We start from the raw sequence: 22214 nt of genomic DNA, 5'->3' as shown, positions 1-22214 counted from the left end.
CCCAAAACAAAAAAATCTAGCTTGAAGAAGTCATCTTCCAATCCTCTTCTCAAACTCTTTCACAAGGTGACCAAAACAATCCACCTTGTTAAGTAGAAAGGTGTACTTATTATATTTTGTCATTTTGAGGAATTGTTGGAAATATATGTTATGCAATCATATGGTCAAACTAACACCAACTAAAGTTGAAATATATCATGCTTGTTACCTTTTAAAGTTCTTTCATTGTGGGCATAGACAATTCATTGTTGCATCTGCTTGTGTGTGTATATATGTGATTTACACAAATTAAATGAAATCTTTCAACAATCTCCTTTCCTTTCTCTTCCATCCAATAACTTACCTTTTCCTTGGTGCTTTACACAATACAAACAAGGAAACACCATATATGACTAATTAAAATCCTAGAAAGTAATAATCTTAATGTGTGGCATCTTCTTCTTCTTGTTGCCTCTTTTGGACTTGCAATGATAAGAGTGTCTTCAATGGTTTTGGTTCATGTGCTTCTCTTTACTTATTTTCTATGGGATCAAAGTTGCAGCTTTGAATCTTATGAGGTGGTGCTTTCCATAACAATCAAGATACACTATTTGAAAGTGTGTATCCAATGTAAGAGAGAAACTTCTCAACCAATGAAGCACTACTTTCTAAGACACTTACCACAACTATCTAGAGCAAAGAATTTCACAATCGATATAGTGTTATTCATCTATCAATTCACAACATGGCCACCAAAATATCATGATAGACTCTGAAAGAAGATTCACAAAAAACATGTTCATCATAATCAAATTGTAAATTAGAGAAATGTGCATCACATTAAGTGGAAAATGATCCATTGTATACAACAAACAAGGGGATTGACTTTGTGCATATGTGTGTGTGTGTGTGTGTGTGTGTGTGTGTGTGTGTGTGTGTGTGTGTGTGTGTGTGTGTGTGTGTGTGTGTGTGTGTGTGTGTGTGTGTGTGTGTGTGTGTGTGTGTGTGTGTGTGTGTGTGTGTGTGTGTGTGTGTGTGTGTGTGTGTGTGTGTGTGTGTGTGTGTGTGTGTGCGTGTGTGTGCGTGCGTGTGGAAGACAAACTACTACCTCATTTCGAGGAAGGAAAAGTTAGAAATTTAAAATTTGTAAGGGTGATAAACATCTCTAAGAAGTAACATGATGTCTTGTTTTCGCTCGTACTTGTCTTAAACATTAACTTGCATCATATGAGGAACTTCCTTTAAGTCAATTCAATGCATACAAAAGTAGATTTTATTTAAAACATGGAAAGATTTGCACCTTGTCCTTCATAAAGAACATTTTTTGTCAATTATGCTTATATATCTTGCATTATAGAGAATGATGATTAATAGGTAGTTTGATCAAGGTACATAAGGATGAAATTTTGGAATTTTGACCAAGGGTCTATATTGAATTAATGCTCAAAGTGATTGTAACTAATAGAGGAGTAACTTTTAATCAACAAGGAATACACCGAGGGAAAGCAAGAAGGTATGAAATTAGTAGCTAAATTTCCCTTCGTAACTAAAGTGGTTATATGGAAGCTATTAAGGTATGGATCAATACAAAAGTTTTGATGCATACTTGCCGCAAGGTAAGGGATTTAGGTAATGGAAGAAGAAACTATGGAGAAATCATGTAAGGTCCTTTATCTTATAATCTATTGCAAACCCTTTGATAGTCAATCAAATCCATTTTACTCCAAAGGAAACCCTTTAATAGCCAATCATATTCATTATAACCTCCCAAAATCCCTATAGTAGTCCATCAAACTAATTATAAGCTATCAAAAATCCTTTAGTATTGAAATCTAGTATATAGTCTATTAGACACCCTTTGAGAGTAAATCAAATCCATTATCCTCTAGCTTATAGTCTATTGAACCACCCTTTAATAATCAATCAATTCCATTATTCGCTAAGGAATTTAAGATCTTCATTTTATGACATGTTGAAAACCTTGTAACAATCAATCAAATACATTATACTCTAGTTAACATCCACTCAATCCATTCTAAAGCATAGGGTTTTATCTAACCAAAAGGAATTGATCATATCTCACAAAGGAAACGTAGTCGACCTAGAAACAATTCCACCCCCTTGAACATGCTAGGTAGGAATAAATCCCTGCACTTGGTTCAAAGATGTTGATAGTTTTTTTATCATTGAGACAAGACAACCACCAAAAAGGCTTAAAAGTAATTTATTTAACATATTAGACTCAAGCTATACCATTACACGTAAATTGATATAAGAAGATGCAAAAAAAAAAAAAAAAAAATCAAACTAATCCAATCCACCCATCGTAAGGTTCAAACATTTGGGCAACCATCCACCCACTTTCCTCCCAACTTGCCCAAGTCATTTTAGCATTTTGTACACACTTGTGTAACAGATAAAACTAGCTTCCCTTTTATGATATCTACATAGTTGCCAAAATAGAATATCCCAAAAGTATAAAGACAACTTGCAATTTACAAACTCATTATTATTAGCCATGGTTCAAAGATCATACAAAAGAATATGACGTATTCCAAATAAGTCAACATTGATGGTGAAACGCATGTGAGGAACCAAGTAGCCTTGCAACCAAGAGTTTCCTTTCAAGTTGCCTTGTGAAGAACTACATGTTTCATGACCTCAATGGTCATCACCTCATGAAGAAATCCCAATGGTCCCATACATTCTAATACTACATTTGTTTAAAACAAGCTAGGTAAGCTTTTGAACTTTTGGAAAAAAAAAACTTTTATAGCCTTTGTTTCGACAAACATCATTATTGTTTGAGTTTTTATAAGCTAAACCTAATTTTCTTGCATTGAGAGGTTACTCATTGAACATAGATTGGTTGCAATAATTGTGGTTGTTTATCCTACACAAAGTCATCTGAATCTAAACGCTTATTCACAAAACATATACTTGTGATTGCTTTCAACTGAAATAGTTTGATAATAATGGTTGTCTTTTATTTCTAAGAGTAAATATTGTAAAGGTCTTTCATAGTTCCATCGAATTGAAGCAAAGAAATCAATAGGATGCATTTTTAGTTCGATGCATTATGAATGTAATGCCTTATTGAAGGAATTGCACCGATTATAATTGTGTGTACATTTTGTTGTGATTGTAACAAAAGCTATATACACTTTTATATCAATGTATAAACTTTGGAATAGTATGCTAGCTTGCAATCTATTTAGGATCTAAGGGTAACATTTTATATGGTTTTGCATGCATTGATGATATGGTTTTGCATGCATTGATGATGCCACTACTTCTCCACACTTCCATGTGTAGGATCAACATGACCTACACCTTCTAGTACTACATTTGTTTAAATCAAGTGAGGTAAACTTTTTGACTTTTTTTAATTTAAAAACTTTTATAGCCTTTGTTTCGACAAACATCATTATTATTTGAGTTTTTATAAGCTAAACCTAATTTTCTTGCATTGAGAGGTTACTCGTTGAACATAGATTGGTTGCAATAATTGTGGTTGTCCATCTTACACAAAGTCACCTAAATCTAAACGCTTATTCACATTAAATATACTTATGATTGCTTTCAAGTGAAATAGTTTGATAACAATGGCTGTCATTTATTTCTAAAAGCAAATATTGTAAAGTTCTTTCATAGTCCCATTGAATTGAAGCAAAAAATCAATAGGATGTATTTTTAGTTTGATGCATTATGAATGTAATGCCTTATTGAAGGAATTGCACCAATTATAATTGTGTGTACATTTCGTTGTGATTGTAACAAAAGCTATATATATTTTGATATCAATGTATAGACTTTCGAATAGTATGCTAGCTCACAATCTATCTAGGATCTAAGGGTAGCATTTTATATGGTTTTGCATGCATTGATGATGCCACTACTTCTCCACACTTCCATGTGCAAGATCAACATGACCTATATCACTAGTATCACTAGCCTAAGTGGGATTAACCTTTGCTAGTTTAAAGATATATTCACCTAATGCATTGCATCTCAATCAAGTTTTCCTCCTGAACAAATTGAGCAGCCACGACATTATTGTTTCCAGTTAGCAATTGTAGGGGGTCAAGATATAAAACATCACTTGTGCTACACTACACATGCAATTGATGGCTGATGGCTGATGGCTTTACCCAACTATGACCTCCTAGAGGACAAATGCTAACCAAGTATGAGCAATGCAAACAATAGCAAAATGTGTTTTTTGTAACTTGAACGATCAACTTTGGTGTGTTATTCCCACGTCCTTGAAGAATCCAAGCATAATATATTCACATCTATACAACTTGTTGACTTGAAGGAAACATTATGGTGAATGCTTCCCATCTTATCAAACCAAAGGTTCAATCCTCAAACCTTGCAAAAAGGCCAGCCCCTTAGCTATCAATTGTTATGGGTGGTGCTCCACTGACCTACTCTTTTCCTACCTAACCCTATGGTAAGTTTAACAAACGCTTGTCCTTAGACTGTTATCCTTCTTAGAGGAGCCTATATTGACCAACAGCCGTCGAACCAAACTCATCCACCTTGCCAAAGGAGAGCACGTCCCCATTTTGTGGATTCCTCAGCATGTAATGGCCTCTCTTCACCATTCATCAAGTATGGTACTGATCATTTTTCACTTATGTAAAACTCAATTTCCTGCATCCACCCAATGTAATTTGTTTCATCTGTCACACCCGGCCTAGAAACATCACTGCATTCTCCACAGAAAACAATACATATATCTCCACATTCTTAACAATCATAATCAGAGTAAATTGTAATAGTCATGTTAATTTTTCATTGGCTCATAAGGTACCAGTGCTAGCACTCGCACAAGTTAAAAACCTTAAATTATAAGAGATACTTTGGACTGCACATGAGCTTTTGACATGTCTAATTTCATTGGTAACATCTTAATAAGAAAAGTTTTGCAACCTAAAAATATATTTGCCTCGGAAATGTAGGTACCTGATCTTTGGTCTCCAACATCTTTGGCAAGAAAACTATTTTTGTGTCTTTCTTCATCTATTAAATGCTCTAGCTGGTCTAGGTAAGAGAGGATTCCTACATATTGCTCGAGAAAACTGTTCTCCAAGAAAAGAAAAAGTCATGTCTAGACATTACTTTTTCTAGAGAGCTGACCACTTATAGATCACAACTTATCAACAACAGCAAGTGGATAAGATTAGTGAAAATACATGTCATTAGGACGAACTACATAGAATCTGCCCCATTCATTGATCAAATGATTGTTCTTCGATCAAAAAAATCAATGTCTGACTATCCATCCCTTAGAAAAGTGAGGATTAGTAAGAATGCATAAGTTATTTGTCAATGAGACTTGCATTGCTAGACATAAAACCCAAAAGAAAACATACTCATGAAAATGATACATAAGAAGCCAGTCCTGAAGTGCATCACTAGTTATAGAATCTCAGAGTTGCATGGGTGAACTGTTATACTTTGAACCTTTGTTCATGTTTTTTTTTTGTATAAGAAGCAATCCAGGTTTGAAAGTCCAGGATGAAAACCCTTGTCATAGCTAGAGAGAGACAGGGGATAGCAACAGATGGGGGAACCTTCCTCTTCTCTCCCAATGCCTAGCTAAAATATTTAGCAATGCCCATCAAATACAGTTTCTCATCCCAATGGTATGCATCAGATGATTAAGTTGGTAAGATACCACTAAATAAATCACCAAGCAAACTAAGATCGACGTTACCCCCCGAAACCACAATACCAACATGTTCACACTTATGCCTGGACTGAAACTGCTCCGATAACACTGCAGCCAATCCCACCGCTCCACTTGGCTCTACAGCCACTTTTAATCTTTCATAGAACATCTGCATGGCTCCCACAATTTCCTCCTCCTCAACTGTGATCACTTCATCTACCATATCACGGACTATTGGCCTGGTCAAGCACAAAGCACTTCAGTGTGTGAGACTAACTTGTAACCACTAAGCACAAACTGAGGGCTTTCTAGCAGCATACCATGTTAAAGATCCCAGCCAAGCCCTCAAACCATCTGCAATAGTATTTGTACGTGAAAGAGTGACTAGTTCTCCTGTTGCTTTAGATTTTGCTGCATCATCAGCTCCTTTGGGTTCAGCTGCAAAAATCTGGATACTGGGCTTCAATGCTTTGGCAGCCAATGCAATGCCTGAAATTAAGCCACCACCTACACAAACATTGCAAGTTTATTATGCAGTTATAGTACATATAAGATCACTGTGTTGAGCTAAAAATTCATTACATTCTGATTAGCCACATTAAAGAGCCCCAAAACAAGCCTAATTAATTAAATTACCAAACTTCCATTAAAAAGAAATGTATTCCTAGAGAGTCGGTGTCTCATAAGCCAAACCCTAATTTGGGGAGGACCCAACCATCTGTAAATAGATAGAGTGCCCATACTCCACCTTAATCTCATTTTTGCACATTTTTGGTGCCAAAACTCTATCGTGACACTGTTTACACCCCGCAAGGAGGATATCTCAGTTCAAGTTGTTGCCTACTACTGTTTGCTGTTGGCGCCAACTTCTAGACACTCCTAAACTGTTGGCAAATGCTGTTTTGACCTTCCCTACAGTTGGCGATCTGCTTCCAACCTGTTCAATCGCGACTCAGCCTGCATTTACTGCTGTTTTCTCCTAGCCAATTTGTGTTTTCTGCAGTCTAGCATATATGAACACCTGACATCATCATCCAACCTACCTGCATCGCCATCTAGGTTGCATTTTGCTGTCTGTAGCAGTGCCTCAGCTGCCATATCATCAACATTGCTGCATTTTGCTGATCCAACCTCTTCATGTTCCGTCTGACACTAATCCAGCTATCTTCAAGCCGGTTTGCTGCTGCCAGATATATTTGGTGACTATCTATTGCGTTTCAAGATCCATCAGAGTATGAGACACTCTTCTGTTTCTATCTTTTCAGCTCCAATCCTAGAGACACGGGAATTCAAGGATTAGTACTTCACCTTGCATAGTGTGTTTGCTACATATCATTCATTATTCAAATTTCTTTCATCTTCTGTGTTCATTGTCTTTATACTAACCTAACTCTAACTATGTTTCTTTATCAGTCTGTGCGTTTGCTGTACGATTGTGTTTGTATTCTATAGTCGAGCATTTCTTTATATAGTATCAGAGCTAGGTACTCACTAAAGAAATCTAGACCCTTGATCAGAAAACTCCATCTTCAAAACAAGAACTACAAAGGAAAGATGACATCAAACACTTCCACACCAACTCAATCCCCAAAGGAGCCTATGCTAAGAATTGAGCATGGCTGAAGATACTTCTCACAACCCTAGAGAGACACGTCCTTGTCCAACTACTCAATGAAGATATATATGATTCTTTCTCATCAAATGTTGCGCATAAATCTAACAATGTTGTAGCGCCGTCAAGACCTCCATTACAAATAGGCCCCCTTATTGGAGAAAGAGATTTAGAGCATGTCCCTTTCTTTCAAACTCTTCCATCTACTCCAGTGAAAGGTGCACAAGTTTCTACTTTTGTCCCTTCTTCCTCTTTTACCTCTTTTTCATTATAGCATTTTGATGGAGATCATAATGAAGTTAAAAGTGTCACATGTTGATCATGGAAAAAGTCCTCTTAAGGATCCATTCTTATATATAAATACACAAAGAGATGATCATAACAAAAGATTTGGTAACTCGTCTTCTACTTTCCCTTCTTTGAATTATGCTTCTCAAAGTCAAAATGAGTTTGGTATTTCATATTCTATGATTTTCATTTCACTTTCCATCATTAAATCAATAAAATCAATTTATGGCATCCGTATCCACATCCACATCTATATCATTTATACCCCAATTTCAAAGTCCATCCATTGCATCCACTTCTTCTGTTGCATCACCATTACCATCCACACCATTTACATTCCCCTTTCAAACACCACACACCATACCCGGGTTCTTCAAACATAGTCATAGCCTTTAGGACCTTTGCATCGTCCTTTCAAGATGGTACTTACTCATCTTTGGAGAAGGCTCAACCTCCGCCTTACACACCTTTGTGATATTCACAACATGGGGTCTTCACCCTTGCTTACCCAAGTGTGGACCAATTGATACTACAATTTACCAATATGGAAATTCCTAGTAGACCATCTAGTTTTGCTACAATGCCTGAACTAACAATTATGTAAGATTTGAGTGTCCTCGTGCCTTCTCCATAGGCACCTATGTCCCTCTTCGCCTGTACTTGCCTATCCACCCTATCCCCCTCCGTATCCTTACTATTTCTCTTTTCCTTCTTTTCAGACACCTCACAATTCTTTATCCTCATCAACCAAGAATATGTATACGCAGTGCTGGCCATAGTTACCTGGAATGGGGAACGGGAATGGGAATGGGACCCCCTGGAACAGGGGGAATGTCCAAGGTCGGGGAACAGGAAGGGGGGGAACAGCGCATGTCTTAAGTGCCCCAAATATGCCTTGCATGACCCAAATTGCCCCAAAGAATGTCCCTCTAATTGCCCCAATACGCCTCAATGCTTGAAATTTACCCAAATGTCCCAAAATTGACTCGATTATCCCCATAGCTCCTAATTGCCTTGAATTGCTCCAATTATCCCAATTTCCCTTAAAATTAGACAATATAAATGGATGAATACCTTGGGATTGAGGATAGGCTGAAATTTGATTGTGATTTGCAAGAGTTGATAATGCATCAAATTTGAACTTTGCATGTACTCCTAATTAGCTTGTGGATTGTCTTGACACTTTGAATCTTCAATGAGAGAGAGAGAGAGAGAGAGATTAGTGTATGCACATTAGGCAATGGAGATGAATGAACATGTGTATAAGAAGCGTGACCCAAGCAAAAAGAAAAAACCGGAAAAAACGTCAATTTTCAATCAACAGGCCTGGAACGGCCGTTCCAAACAGGGAACGGCAGGGAACGGCAGGGAACAACCTTGGGAACAGTAGGGAATGTTCCCTGGCCGTTTCACCTCCTTGGAGGGTTTGGAACGCGTTAGGCCATTCCTACATGCTGGAACGGCCGTTCCCTATTTTTATGGTGCTGGCTCTTGGATTCGGGTGCATCTTTTCATGTGACACCCTGTCAAGATTGGTTTCATACCTATCGTACCATATCTGGTTCTGTGTGTCTTGGTGATGACAGGTCTCTTGACATTGTGGGCATAGGAGATGTTAGGCTGCAATTTCCTTCTAGCAATTCTTTTGTTTTGCATGATGTACACCATGTACCTACATTGACTCGCAGCCTTATGTCAGCTGGACAGCTTGATGATGCAGGGTATTTTGTATCTTTTGGAGACTTTGCATGGAAAATTACTCGTGGTAGGCTTGTACTTGCAAGAGATACCAAGTCTAGCAACCTCTATCCCTTATTTGTATCACGAGCTACATTGGATCATGTTTTGTCTGTGGGTTCTATTTCCCATGTATCCCTTTGGCATGCTCGTTTGGAGCATATGTCTCTTAAAGGAATGAAAATGCTCTGTACTTTGCAGTATCTTCCGTCAATTGACTCTTCGCATTTTCATTCTTGTGATTATTGTTTGTATGGCAGGCAAACTAGAAATACGCATAAAAAGTCTAGTAAGAAACGCATGGGTGAGCCCTTGGCTCTTGTGCACTCAGATGTATATGGGCCCATGCCCTGTCAGTCACTTGGTGGGGCAAAGTACTTTGTTACTTTCGTAGATGATTACTCGCGTAAGGTTTGGGCTTATCCCATAAAGAGAAAATCCAATGTCATAGACACATTTCAACGTTTGCTTGCATTGGCAGAGAACCAGTCTGGGAAAAGGCTCAAATGCCTAAGGCCAAATAATGGGGGTGAGTATGTATCACGTGCTTTTGAGCAGTTTTGTGATGAGCGGGGTATTAAGCGTTAATTGACCACCCCTTACACCCCACCCCAGAATGGTATGGCTGAACGCATGAATAGGACCATTCAGGAAAGGGTCCGTAGCATGCTTAGCCAGGCTGGCTTACCGCAGCACTTTTGGGCTGAGGCAATTACTACTGCAGTGCATCTCATTAACTTTCAAGTTGCATTGACTTTCAGGTTGCAGAGGAGATATGGGCAGACAAGCCCCCCTCTCGTGATCATTTGTGTGTCTTTGGATGTGAGGCATTCTGCCATGTGCCCAAGGACAAACGCAATAAGCTGAATCCTAAAAGTGTCAAATGCATTTTCATTGGCTATGGAGATGCAGGAGAGATGGGTTACCGTCTATGGGATCCGCAGACGCGGAACGTGATCTGCAGCCATGATGTCATCTTTCATGAGGATAAATGCATATGCAGCCTGAGAAAGTGGTTGAGGTACACAGAGTTATCTTTCAGGAGGAGCCACCTGCTCCCGTTCAGCCCGCTCCACGGCCAGCTAGACAGCGCGCAGCATCACCTAATGCTCATGGCCCAAATGCTAGACATGCTGATGTTAGACAGGATGTCGGTCAGGCAGCAAAGCCTGGATTGAGGCGTTCTACTAAAGATAGATGACCTCCTGACCGTTTTGCGCCCTCTATAAATTATGTACTGCTTACAAATGCAGGACAGCCTCTCACTTATGATGAGGCTATACGCAGGGGTGATTGTCACTCTTGGGAGAGGACTATGCAATCTGAGCTTGACTCATTGCATAAGAATAAAACTTGGGATTTGATTTCCTTGCCTCAGGGTAAGAAGGCTTTGTCATGCAAGCGGATGTACAAGCTGAAAAGTACCCCTAGACGCCCCAAGCCGACATACAAGGCTCGATTGGTTGCTAAGGGTTTTAAACAGGAGCACGGTGTTGACTTAGATGAAGTCTTTTCTCCTGCGGTCAAGATGACCACCCTACGCTTAGTCTTGGCCTTGGTTGCACAGCTTGACCTGGACTTGTACCAGATGGATGTCAAGACGGCTTTTCTACATGGGGACTTGCATGATGAGATTTACATGGAGTAGCCTAAGGGCTTTGCAAACCCTGGCAGGGAATACCTAGTGTGCAAGCTCAAGAAGAGTCTATATGGCTTGAAGCAAGCACCTAGGAAATGGTACCATAAGTTTGATGCGTTCATGCAGTCACAAGGCTACAGCCACAGTGCTATGGATCCATGCTTGTACACGAAGAAAGCCCGTGACAGTTATTTACTATTTTTAGTACTCTATGTGGATGACATGCTTTTAGCAGGGACAGCTCATGAGGAGCTAGATGCTCTTAAGGCTCAGCTCAACAAGAGCTTTGAGATGAAAGATCTGAGACACGCCTCTCATATACTTGGTATGCGCATTGCACGCGATAGATCTCAGGGACTACTCTATCTGTCACAGAGGGAGTACATTCATAAAGTCCTTGAGCGCTTCCGTATGCAGGATGTTAAGCCTATTGGCTGTCCATTACCTTCTCATGTGAAGGTTTCACAGGCCGATTGTCCGCAGACAGATGAGCAAAGGGCCAGCAAAGGGCCGAGATGGCCAAGATTCCCTATACATCAGCCGTGGGCAGTCTTATGTATGCCATTATAGCCACCCGTCCAAATATTGCTTTTGCAGTTGGGGTTGTGACACGTTATATGGCTACACCTGGCAAGAAACATTGGGATGCTGTGAAGGGTATCATGAGGTACCTGAAGGGCATAGTAGATATGTGTCTTTGTTATGGTAGCCAGGATACAGGAGTCGTGGGATACACTGACTCTGATTATGCAGGGCATGAAAATAGTAGTAAGTCCACTTCTGGCTATGCGTTCACTTATGCTGGAGGGGCTATCTCTTGGATGTCCAAGGTGCAAAAGTGTATGGCCCTTTCTACTACAGAGGCCAAGTATATTGCAACCACAGAGGCTTGCAAGGAGGCTATCTGGTTAGGTCATTTGATTGCAGACCTTGGTATGACAGATGCTATGCCTACACTGCATTCAGATTCTATGAGTGCCATTCAGTTGGCCAAGAATCCGGTCTTCCATGCGAAGACGAAACATATTGATAAGGTATCACTTCATTCACGAGATCGTTGAGAACAAATCTATTGATCTTGTCAAGATTCCGACTGAGCAAAATCCTGCGGACTTGCTCACGAAGAGCCTCACTACTGAGCGCTTTGCCTTCCTCGGGAGATTGATGGGCATTGGATGAGACGATGTCTTTTTCCTCATCCTGTTGTACAAGTGTACATATTGTACTGTTTTTTCTTTTTCTCTCTCACTGGGACAGATTCGCCTTTAAGTAGGAGGTTGTTGGGAGTAAAGATGCATCCGCCTAGCTGCCCGTGTATTACTACACTAACAGTACCCGCCACTGCACACTGCAAGTGACGAGTGCCCGTCACAGTCACTTATTTTTTATTCTTTTAGTGACAATTTGAATAAAGGAAGGCCCGGCCACACATCGTTGTTGTTGGAGTTCCCATTTATGTCTCTCTCTCTTCTTGCTCTTGCTCTCCTCTATAGCTCATTTCCAAGCAAGCTTCAATCCTTCTCACCTTTTAGTTTTAATATCCAACTAATCTACATTCCAATATTTTTGAGTTGCTAATGCACAAATGTGACGAATAGTTGTGATCAAGCCTAACGTTACCGCATAAAAAGTTTGAGGCTTTTCACAAGTCCTTGAATTTTTTACCCTTGGGTAATTGATGATCCTTGTACTTCATCACATTGGCACTACATGAGGGTGTTAGGATTTACCAATGGTGAGCAATGCCTAGGACTTTAAATGTAGTGACACTAGACTCTAGAGTTAGATACCTTGTGCTTTCATTGTGTCGCGTAATCTTGAGCTAATATACTCTCTTGAGCTCACACCATCTACTATTCACTCTTGTTTCTCTCTCCTCCATAGCTAGTTGAAACTCACAAATCACAAAGGTGGCCAACCTCACCAACCAGTCCAGATGTAGTAGAAAAGCTAGAAGGGAGATAAGTTGGACCATACTTGTTGCACATGAGTTCTTCAAACTCCTCATTTGTCATGAAGTCAGGAAAAGGAGAAGAAAGTGCAAGTAAATGTGAAGCACCATCTTTCTCATGAAGTCCATAATGCCTCCTCAAGGCCTCCAGTAATGGAGAAGCCTGATAAGGGTCAAGACATAGTAGGATCCTAAGAAGGAGTATGAGACATTGTGAAATGGTTACGTGTCCTATGTGTATCTTGCATATGTTAGCACTCATGTTTGTCATGCCTTGTCCTCTCCTACCTATGAGCCTCTGTCTGAGTCAAATGGAGACTTTACGAGCCTTGATCTATTTATCACTTGTTTTGACAAAGGAGGACTTTACGAGCCCTGATCTATTTATCAATTGTTTTGACAAAGGAGGTAGTTCATTCTAGAGCACTCAATTTATCACATTTCAAAGTGTTTTCTCCGCCAATCAAGATTTTATGTGCATTTCCCATCCAATTTTTGCATTGTTCCACCTAGCTCATCTACCAGAGACATCGTCCACCCTTTTCAGGATTTTTTTGAGTATTTCTGGCATTTTTACCAACATTAAATGCTGGTTGGACATAATTTTTACCCCAAATTTCAAGTTGGCCAGTTTTTGGGATATTTGTCTATTTATAGGCATTTCCCACTTGGCAATCACATATGTCACCTTCCCTCCTTGGTAGATACACTCTCCAACTCCATCTTCCTCCATCTTCGGTTCAGCCTGATTTGGTCCCCTCACTAACGCTGTGAGCTACGTGCAAGGATTGATCAATCCTCCTATATTCAACATTTGTTCCTTGTCAGTGCAGGCTTCTTTTCTTCTCTTGCAAATTGTCTCTCTCTCTTCCTTTGTGTTTGAGTTCCTTATTCTCTTGCGCACTCACATGTTATCAGAGCATGGTATTACTATCTAAGAGAGACACAGAGCTAACCTCTCATGGAGGAGACCATCTCAAATTGCCAGGCAGCCTTGCCACAGCAACGTTTTGCTAAAAACGCAACTTTTTGCTTTGAGGCATCCGCTTTTCTTGTAACAGGTACATGTTTTGCTGCCCACTTTCTCTCCTGCTGAAGGCGGCAAGTTTCCTCAGTTAGGCAACAGCTCTCCTCAGCAACGCACATAGTCCTTGTGCAAGCGACACTCTATCTCCCCCAAGCGGACCCTCTACATCGCCTTCCTTGTGATCCTGTAGCCGTTCCCTCCTATTTCAAGCCTGTCTACTACCAAAATGCAGATTTTTTTGTGATTGTCTTGCAGGATATCGAAGATGTCTTATCACCAATTCTTTGCTGACTTAGAGAATAAGATCTATGTTCCTTTCTCTGAAAGACCAAGAGATTTTCGTGCTAGTTCACGTGACAACCGAAGGTTACCTAGCCCGTTTGTATGGGGTCCCTCTCCTCCCCGTTCTCTCCATGTTTCAAAAAAGACCCATTCTATTGGCCCTCATATGCCATTCATGGCACCCTCTATACAAGTGCCAGTACTTCCTTATTTGCCCAAAGAAGACCGGTTTGATGGTTTCAACTGTGTGGTCATGTAAGGTGGTGTGTATTCTTAATACCTTTGATCTTTGGGAGTTTGTTACCCACCCTATTTCCCGTCCAATGGAGGATCCCACCATTGGATCATTGATGGATCATGCAGCCTTATGGGATTGGCTCAACTCTAGAGCCCAATCTTTCTTGATTATGAGCTTACAAGATTTTGTCCTAGTGCATGTGCACACGTTGCAAAAAGCAACGGAAGTGTGGACAAAGATTGCTTCTTTGTACCGTCACAAGACATTTGCTCATCGAATTACTCTCGAGAAGAAGTTATGATTGCTCAGTGTTGATGACTCTCCTTCCATGAAGGATCATATCAACAAGTTGGAGGATATGAGGGATGAGCTTATGTCCCTTGGTAGGATGATCTCTTCAGAGGATATGGCTATGATTCTTTTGACTCAACTGCCATCTCCCCAATTTGATGTCTTCTACACCAGCCTTCTTACATCAATCACCTGTGAGAAGCTTCTATGAGAGGAGCTTGCCCGCTTGTTTTGAAGCATGACAAGCACGCCAAAGAGGTAGCCAATGGATCCATCTCTACCAAAGCTTTTGTTGCAAGTTCGAGAGGGGAAACGAAGAAGAAAGGAAAGTCAAAAGCTAAAAGATAAGAGAGTTCTTCGGGTCCTGACTCTGCCTCGAAGAAGTCTAAATGCCCATACTGTGGAAAGGGGACACATCCAGAGAAAAAATGTTGAAAGAAGTACCCTCACCTTTGTCTGGGAGCGAAGGATGGAGCTAGTGCATTCAAACCTTCTGCCTCTACTCCAACGGTTACCCATGAGTGAGTGTTTCTTCATACTATTGAGAAGCCTTCTTCAGTGGTTGCCTCATCTTCTAAGAGGCCTTGGCTGGTTGATAGTGGAGCTTATAGTCATATGACTCCACGAGGTAATTTGTTGTAGGGGGAACTAAGCCCTTCTGAGGGTTCAATCATTGTTGGTGGCATTGTATCGATGCCTATTCGTAGTGTTGGGATTTTGCCTTTATTTTCCGACTGCACGTTGAGCTCCCTTTCACAAGTCCTTATGTTCCGGACTTGGGCTTTCCACTCCTCTCAATTTATGGCCTTACTAGGCTTGGTACCCAGGTTGCCTTCACCGAGCAAGCCGTTTGTATTGAGAATTCTACTACAAGGGCTGTTCTCGCGACAAGTTGGTAGGAGGATAGGCTTTATAGGCTCCATTCTCCTCCTCTTATGCAGGGTCCTCCGAGGCAATTGTCTATTGCTATACTTATTCCCGCTCGTGCACCATCTTTTCCATATGTTTCTTCCCGCTATACTTATTGCTATACTTATTGTCTATTGCTATACTTATTCCCGCTCGTGCACCATCTTTTCCATATGTTTCTTCCCATCATCCACCCTCTCCTCTGATGGTTTCCTCGTACCCCCCATCCCTTTCAAAGGGGGACAATCTCAATGATGTGGCTATGGATTTATTGGCCCCTAGTGTTTTAGTGGGGGTTTCCTAGGATCATGAGAAGCTTCTTCGAAGGCAATCTTCATCGACGAACTTCATCAACATCGGCGTTCCTCTTACCACCCCAGGATTTGTTTCTCCCTTCGCCTTCCGCCACATCTAGGATCTAAGAGGGAGTGTTAGGAGTCATGTTTGTCATGCTTTGTCATCTCTGGCCTGTAAGGCTCAATCTAAGTCAGATGAAGACTTTAGGAGCTCTGATCTATCTATTATTTGTTTCGAGTAAGAAGGTAGCTCATTCTAGAGCACTTGTTTATTGCATTTCAGTGCATTTTCTCCTCTAGTTGGGATTTTATGTGCATTTCTTAAGTAGTTTTTGCATTCTTCAACCTACCTTACTTGCCGGACATTATCCACCCTTTTCAAGTTTTGTCTGAGAATTTCTGGCATTTTTACCAACATTAAATGCTGCTTGGCCATATTTTTGGCCCCAGATTTCAAGTCGACCAGTTTTTGGGATATGTGCCTATTTATAGCCATTTTCCACTTGGGAGTCACATATATCATCATCTTGCGTCCTTCCTTGGCAAGTGCACTCTCTAACTCTATCATCTTCCTCCATCTTTAGTGCTGCCATCATCATCAGCCTAATCTGGTACCCTCTCTGATGTTGTGGGCTGCATGCAAGGACTGATCAGTCCTGTATTTAGCATGTGTTCCTTGTTCAGCGTACGTTTCTTTTCTTCTTTTCTTACAAATTGTCACTCTCTTCCTTTGTGTTCAAGTTCCTTCTTCCGTTGCACACTCTCACAACACAAACCCCTCCACAATACCACAAGATACTCTTTAAAAGAGCATCAACTTTGATACCATGTGAAGTTATACTAGGGTTTGCACAAATAAAACAAGAATATATAAACACAAATAAAACACAATAACTCAAATAGTAATGCAATAAACGCAAAACACGGACTCAAAACTCAAGGCAAAAACACTAACACAAAGAGAAGAGAACTTTGAAGTGAATGAATCGATGCAATAAATGAAGGTAAGAGTGTACAGAACACTCAAGGGTAGAGTGGTGAGTGATGACATCCATAGAAGTCGAATCCCAAGTGTTGCAACCACTAGTCAAAGCTGTAGGAATGCTAAAGAGTGAACGGCAGCAAGCTAGTCACCAAAATGCAGCAGTCAAGAGACTAGAAACTAGTAAACGCAGAGGTGTACTGTCGATTGGAAGATGAAAACTTTGCATGGGAGCTGTAGACAGCAGAGAAACAGCTGTAGGAGTGGTGTACTGATGAAGGCAGCCTGTTGGACAGCAAAATGCAGCTGCAGCAGGTGTCAAAGAGGGGCAGCAACCAATCCACCAAAGCAGGAGGTGTAAGTGCAGATCGGGAAGGTTCCAAAGAGAGGAAAACAACTGGCAATGGCAGGTTTACAAGCACAACTGAGGAGAAGGTCCAGGCAGCAAGGCGACAGCAATAGATTGAACACTGGGGCTGGAATATGTCGAGCTACAGTCGGCAAGGGCTGGACAGCAGCAAGAAGCTGGCTGATGGCTGAGGTCTGCACGTACAAGTGAGAAACCTGCACACAATGATCGGGCTGAATGGTGGGCAGCTTGTCTATTTATAGATGCACAAGGATCCTCCCAAATTAGGATTTTGCATATGGGACGCAAAAACTCTCTAGAAACACTCCCCATTTAATGAAACTTTGGGTGTACATGTTTTGGGGCTGTTTTAAAGAGCTAATCAATATGGAATGAAATTTTATGCCACCTTTTGCTCCATAGGAGTTACACCTTCCCACTCCCTCATATGACTCCATGGATACAAATTCCACGAGTATTGAGGACATCATTTGTGATACCCATCCCTCTTCTACCCAACATTGGAAGGCCACCCCTAATACCTACTCAAAGGACTGCATTTTGTTTCCTCCACAACAGCCCCAATGCCAAATGCCTTCTTCACCACTCTTGATGAAATCCTTGGAGGCCATAATTCATGTCTTTGGATTCTCTGTCTTCATAGGGGGATTCAAACAAGGTCACCGTCCATTGCAATCATTCATCGGAGGACTACTTTTTTGCTCCCTCCACTAAGTGGACATCCATACACCATGACGAGTTGTGGCTTCCATCCTCCTTTTTTGGCATCAACACCCAAGATCTACAAGGGATTATCCCACATGACATATATGTACTAATGTGTGTTGACGGATAAGTTCAAACACTGAGTTATTTTCTAAAGGCTTACATGGTGTTTTCTTTTTAAGTAGGCCAACAAACGACTCAATCAAGGAGACTGAGAGGAGATAAATATCCAACAATGCTTAGGCCTAGAGAAAGGTTGTCACGCCCAATGGAGTCCGATTAGTACCGTCTGATACTAGTACGGTGCTAATCCGACATATAAATCTTGGACCTACGTCTAATGCTATGTCCGATGAAAAAAAAAATACATACAATTTAAAAGCTATACTTAATATTCGGACTTAAAATATAAATTTAGAGACTTTACTCAAAAGTAAGTGCAAAAGAGAGTGTGGGAAGCTCGAGTCGAGTGAGAAGATAAGAGCAAGGATGAATGAGATGGGAGAGAGGGAGATAGTTTTAGGGTTTAGAGTTGATGAGACGAGAAAGAGAGAGAGAGAGAGGGGGGAGAGAGGGGGAGGGGGAGGGGGAGACAAAGAGAGAGAGAGAGAGAGAGAGAGAGAGAGAGAGAGAGAGAGAGAAAATTTGGATGTATGTGTGTGGATGAGAGGTGGCTGCATTGTCACATTGTGTATGTCATGAGAGAGAGAGAGGTAGAAATGTGTGTGTGTGTGAGAGAGAGAGAGAGAGAGAGAGGAGGAGAACTGTTGGAGGAGACTAGGTGGTAGAGAAGAGAGAGCTGTTGGAGAAAACGGGAGGAAAAAGTGCAAAAAACAGTCACCAAAAAATTATTGACCTTGGACGCATGACCGGCGTAGTGAAGCCATCAAACACCTTCGGACATGATTGGACAAGTCAGACTAGACTGGACAGCTCCGACAAGTCGACCCGTCTGTCGGATGTGGACAACCCTAGCCTAGAGAGGAAGATGGTTGTGGTAACCATGAAAGACTACTAAAGCTCCCATTTGCCTAAGTTTGAGATGTTTAGTCAAGAAAATAAGGTCTGTGGTTAAACGAAGGTACCGTGCCTAGATAGCACGGTATCAAAAGATAGATACTCCTACATCACCATCTCTTGCTTTTGGCCATCCCCATCACGTGTTTCTATGTGGACAAGAAAACTAGTGTGCACCATGATAGCATTGCCAAATGGTAGGTCAAACAATTATGGGTCCATTAACTTCAACGGATTCAGCTTTTTCCAATTTAACGCTTCATTGGCTTGTATACATATGGTGATTTCATAGAATTCCCTCCAGCCTGCACGCCCTCTTTGCTCCATCAACAGAATTGTAGGCTCTGTTTGGGATACAATCTGTGCAAACTTGCTTTTGAAATTGTCCCAGCTTGAGTTCATCAAGCCCCATCCTTGCTCCAGGCACAACCTACTCATTATTCAGTATTTTTTTTAATATATGTTCTAATGGAAAGTAGCTGTAAGGGGGACGGGGTTATTCCAAATACAAATAAAAGCATGGAGAACTTGAGTCAATAGAGGACTGGTCCCACATCTTCACGTACTAGTATCTTCATCTCTAACTCCACAGAAATGTGTCTTTTTCATGCTCAATAGAAGTTGTCATCTTTGTATCAAATGTACAAGATTAATTTTTCAAACAAGTTAACAATAAAGATTATTTAGAGCAAGGAAAATGACTCATTATACAACAGCATCCAACACTGTTCAAATAAAGAGGAAGAAGAAGAAATTTGTAAAATAAGACTTACCGCTTATGGGGACAATGATGGCATCAAGCTGTGGTACTTGCTGCAAGAGTTCCAGCGCAATGGTGCCTTGCCCACTGTCCCATTGTGGTAGTAAATAAGTAACTCTTAAAAAAGCCGCTGCTACTTACATAACCAATTGCATTATGTACAACACAGCAACATAGGTCAAACCAGCTATCTTGCCTTATTATACGCCCATCATTGAAAGGATGAATCAACACTGCCCCCCTTTGCTGCTGCACATTCCGAGCTGTCTCCTCTCTAGACTCAATCATCAGGTCACAAAACAGTACAATACCCCCATAGCGTTTTACATTCTCAACCTTACATTTGGGGGCATTCCTAGGCATCACCACATAGGCTGGAATTCCTCTCATTTGTGCTGCCAGAGCCACTGCTGCTGCATGGTTTCCACTAATAACAAGCAAAGCCTGCTTGGATAAGCTCAAAGTGAATTCTATGCAAAAAGGGGATGCTTCACTCAAGTTTCTCACTTAACTTCTTTACTCAAAACTTTTGATCAGCTGCCAAGAAACTCCTACGCCTTGATATGGCCAAACTTTATTCACAATAAGAAAGTAGCAGAGATGAATTTATACAAGAAACACCTGCTGTGAGTGAGGACACCTTTACTTGCTAACTCTTCAGAAAGTGAAAATATGGCATTGGAAGCTCCTCTGAATTTGAAAGCTCCCCTGTAGATACAGCAAACAAAAATATCAAAAATGCACAAATTAATGTTATTGTTAGACAAACATAAGGCAGTACAGAAAGCAAACAATAAGACATCAATGACACTGATTGTAGAGGGAGTACATAAAGCTCTTGCTCAAGAGCAGTAACAGGGCATTTGTGGATGGATGTGGTACACGCATGGATCCACATGGGTATAGCACTCACTGCTCATTTTCCTAGGCACTGTTAGCGCTCTGTTTGAATAAATAAAAAACAAAACTCAACCACGGAATATGAGAACACATGTTTTCTTGGAACATGCAATTCGTTCTGCTTCATAAACAATATGTTTATGCATCATTGGAATGATGGAGCAGATGTGCGATCCATTCTGCTTCAGAGACAACATGTATCCTTGCAGTAATAGAGCAGATGTACGATTCATTCTGCTTCAGAGACAACACGTGTGTGCATCGTTACAAGAATAGGAGCGACACGGATGTTCGATTCTGTTCTGCTTCAGAAACAGCATGTATTTGCATCATTGTATAATAGAACAGATGTACAATTCATTCTGCTTCAGAGACAACATGTGTGTGCATCATTACAAGAATAGGACCGACACAGATGTCCAATTCGTTCTGCTTCAGAGACAATATCTGCATGCATCGTTGCAATAACGGAGCAGACAGAATTCAGTGATCCATGAAGCAACCCCACACCTCCATGTTCACAAGCACAACCAGAAAACCGAAGCAGATAACTGGACGTGCAGGGAGAGCACTTACCCCTTCTGAAACAGCTCGCACTTGAAGTAAAGCGCCCGACCTGACAGCTTGTTCAACGAGGTGGATGTAAGAACGGGGGTAAAATGCACAAAGGGTCGAATGCGCTCCTCTGCCTCTCGAATGGAGGCAATGCTAGCTGCATACTGTAGTGGGCTACCATGATCGGACGCTGAGCTTGTATAGCGACTGGCTGAGCCATCTTCGATGTTTGCAGGCTCTCCCATGGTTTCTTATGGCTCCTTGAAAATTCTGGTCTGCCATAGGTATCATATATGTTTTGGACAGTTTCATAATTTATTTTCTTCTAGCTGAACACTGAAAGGTCATTAGGTGTTTCGTGCTTAGGCTGCACAAAGCACTAGAAATGATCACTAGGCACCTAGGCCGCGTCAAGCATATGGAGTTACAATAAAAGAGTGTGTTTTGCATCCTAATGCATGCTTCACACAACCACGTAAAGGTGAACTTCCTCATGAGCATGCCTAGGCTAATGGGATCTCTCTCTCTCTCTCTCTCTCTCTCTCTCTCTCTCTCTCTCTCTCTCTCATATTTCATGTTTGGATCCATGCTTTGCACAACAAGATAAAAGTCGACTTCCTCGAGAGCATGCCTAGGCCAATGGGATCTGCACCATGCTTCGTATAACAAGATAAGAGTGAACTTCCTCGAGAGCATGCCTATGCCAATAGGATCTCTCTCTCTCTCTCTCTCTCTCTCTCTCTCTCTCTCTCTCTCTCTCTCTCTCTCTCTCTCTCTCTCTCTCTCTCTCTCTCTCTCTCTCATATACCTTTACATGTCATTGCTACATGTTAAAACACATATTGGTGTACATTTTACCCAAATGAAACAATCCCACTTGGTTACCTTCCTTTTCTTATAGACAAACAATCCCACTTGTTATTAAACTTCACTCTCTTTCCCTCCGCATAGAAATTTCCATGGTTGTCAACTAGTACTACATGCTAAAGCTTTGTT

At 41.0% G+C, this 22214-nt stretch overlaps 1 protein-coding gene across 2 annotated transcripts; it reads right to left on the bottom strand.

The window, feature by feature from the left end:
• Nucleotides 1–5124: 5124 nt before the first annotated feature.
• SR (serine racemase) lies at nt 5125–21736 on the bottom strand. 2 transcript variants are annotated; one of them, XM_087671875.1, is made up of 7 exons: nt 21240–21378; nt 20593–21110; nt 20385–20471; nt 19960–20190; nt 19777–19850; nt 5980–6166; nt 5125–5898 (listed from the first exon to the last, which is right to left on the bottom strand). In XM_087671875.1, the coding sequence occupies exons 2-7, from the start codon at nt 20649–20651 to the stop codon at nt 5649–5651; spliced, it is 888 nt and encodes a 295-aa protein (XP_087528001.1). In that variant the 5' UTR covers nt 20652–21110; nt 21240–21378; the 3' UTR covers nt 5125–5648. The 2 variants fall into 2 exon arrangements, with proteins under 2 accessions (XP_087528001.1, XP_087528000.1); XM_087671874.1 differs by lacking the exon at nt 20593–21110 and having other exon boundaries at nt 5138–5898; nt 21240–21736.
• Nucleotides 21737–22214: the final 478 nt, after the last annotated feature.

This window comes from Lygodium microphyllum, chromosome 29 (assembly GCF_053477565.2).
Source record: "Lygodium microphyllum isolate KBCC chromosome 29, Lygodium_microphyllum_v1.1.10, whole genome shotgun sequence".
NCBI lineage: Eukaryota > Viridiplantae > Streptophyta > Polypodiopsida > Schizaeales > Lygodiaceae > Lygodium > Lygodium microphyllum.
This window is presented reverse-complemented; position numbering and strand designations above follow the sequence as displayed.